This window comes from Fulmarus glacialis, unplaced genomic scaffold, assembly GCF_000690835.1.
Source record: "Fulmarus glacialis isolate BGI_N327 unplaced genomic scaffold, ASM69083v1 scaffold29293, whole genome shotgun sequence".
NCBI lineage: Eukaryota > Metazoa > Chordata > Aves > Procellariiformes > Procellariidae > Fulmarus > Fulmarus glacialis.
Window position 1 is genome coordinate 1 of NW_009205275.1, and position 1,940 is coordinate 1,940.

Here is a 1,940-nt window from a genome sequence, read left to right on the forward strand (position 1 = left end):
CCCCTGCTCTGCCCCACACACCAGCCTCAAAGCATCCCCCCTGCTCTGCCCCACGCACGGCCCCTCGCTCAGCCCCATGGCGCTGCTCGGGGGCAGCCAGCCCCCCAGCCCTCCCAGTCTCACCAGAGGAACTGGGCAAACCCAGGCGTTGCGAAAGGTGGAAATCCCGCTCTGACGGCGCTTCCTTCCAGCGGCTCTTGAAAACCCGCCGCGCCGACGCCGGGCTCAGAGAGCACCCAAGCGACGCTGCAGGCAGAATAGGCAGGAGCAGGCAGCCAAGGGCCGGGGCACTCGACAGGTACCGGCAGGTCTCTGCCCAGATTTTTGCAGTCAGCGGCGGAGATGGCGTTCGTCCCTGATTTGGACACACTGGAGAGCAGCAGGTAAGCGTGGCCATGCCAGAGGGGACATTGGGGACGCGATGCTGCCCTGGTGCCATGGTGGCCCTGGCTTCACCATCTCCCTTTGTCTTCCAGCCTGAACGAGGAGACATTTTATGGCCCTGACTGTCTCTGCCTGCAGAAGGTAACACTGGGGTGGTGGGAACAGCGAGACCCCCGTGATGGGGAAGCCAGGCTCTCACCCCACATCCCCTTTCCTCCCCAGAAACCCCGCCTGGACTCAGAGATGACATTGCCTCGGTTGGGCATCCAGGTGACGGTGACCAAGGGCCACCCTGCCAGGACCTTTCGCCGGGTCGCCATCCTTGTGGTGGCTGTGACCAAGCTCCTGAAGCGGCCGGCACACAAAGACTTCACTGACAGTGACCTTGGGAGCTTCCTGGATGATATTTTCGGTAAGGGAGGGTGGTGTCGGGGGCGTCACCCCAGGCGGGGGATGCTCTTGGACATGGGAGCATCAGCATCCCCCTGACCATCTCCCTCCCCGCAGAGCCCGTCTCCTTCCAGCGGGTCGAGGGTAGCTACGCCGGGGCACCCGTCTACCGCTACACCCGCTCCCAGTCCTTTGACATCTTCGACATCGAACACAAGTGCTTCGTGCTGGAGTCGCCAACCCAGCTGGTGGCCCTGCACCTGCAGGGACCCTCCGCCGGGCGGAAAGGTGAGGGGACACGGTCCTGACCCAATGTCCCCGTCCCCAACCCCGGGACCACCCGGGAGCCACCCCACAGCCCTGGGACCACCTGTTAACCCATCTGTTCTCTCTGCAGTGAAGCTCAACATCGCTCTGTACCGTCCCCAGTCATCGCAGGGTGGCCCAGGGACCGGGCGGATGCCAGTGGCATTGGGCATCAAGGGCTACCAACTCTATATGTCCTGTGTGATGAGTGGCACTAAGCCCGTGCTGCAGCTGGAGGTGAGCGGGGGGTCCCGCTGTTTCCATTCCCTGTGGGGCTGGGGGCTCCATCCCACCCTGAACCCTGTTTCACCCCCCCGGTTGTAGGAAGCTGACATCAGGAGGGACATTGATAGCATGGAGCTGACCCGCTTCATCTTCTATCGCCTGGACAGCCTGGCCGAGCGGACCACCCGCTTCGAGTCGGCCGCCTTCCCCGGCTGGTTCGTCTGCACCTCCCTGCAGCCCCCCCAGCCCGTCGGCATCACCAACCAGCCTGACCAGGTCAACATTGCCACCTACAAGCTGAGCGGGAGCTGAGGAGCCCCCGCACCCAACCCAACCCAACCGGCAGTCACCGGTTTTCAGGCCGTATGTACCAAGTACAAACTCCCCAGCTGGGACCCCCATCTTCCCCATCTATTTCAGGTGAAATAGCAGCTCTGGGCCCTGTGGGCCCGAGTCACCCCAATTTCTACTTATTTATTGCATCTGTCCAGTGCTTTTATATTTATTTATTGTGTCCACCCCTTGCTTTTAACTTACATACATTTTATTGGAAATATTGTGCATTTGTTATCAAGAATGGGGGTATTTATTGGTGATGGAGGTGGAAATAAAAGGTTTCCCAGGATGGTGTTGCT

The 1,940-nt window shown here is 60.8% G+C and overlaps 1 protein-coding gene across 1 annotated transcript; it reads left to right on the forward strand.

Annotated features, from left to right (window-relative positions):
* The first annotated feature begins 342 nt into the window (after positions 1-342).
* Positions 343-1,631, forward strand: LOC104075014 (interleukin-1 receptor antagonist protein-like). The gene is made up of 6 exons (XM_009575349.1): positions 343-383; positions 477-525; positions 607-796; positions 892-1,062; positions 1,172-1,317; positions 1,405-1,631. The coding sequence occupies exons 1-6, from the start codon at positions 343-345 to the stop codon at positions 1,615-1,617; spliced, it is 810 nt and encodes a 269-aa protein (XP_009573644.1). The 3' UTR covers positions 1,618-1,631.
* Positions 1,632-1,940: the final 309 nt, after the last annotated feature.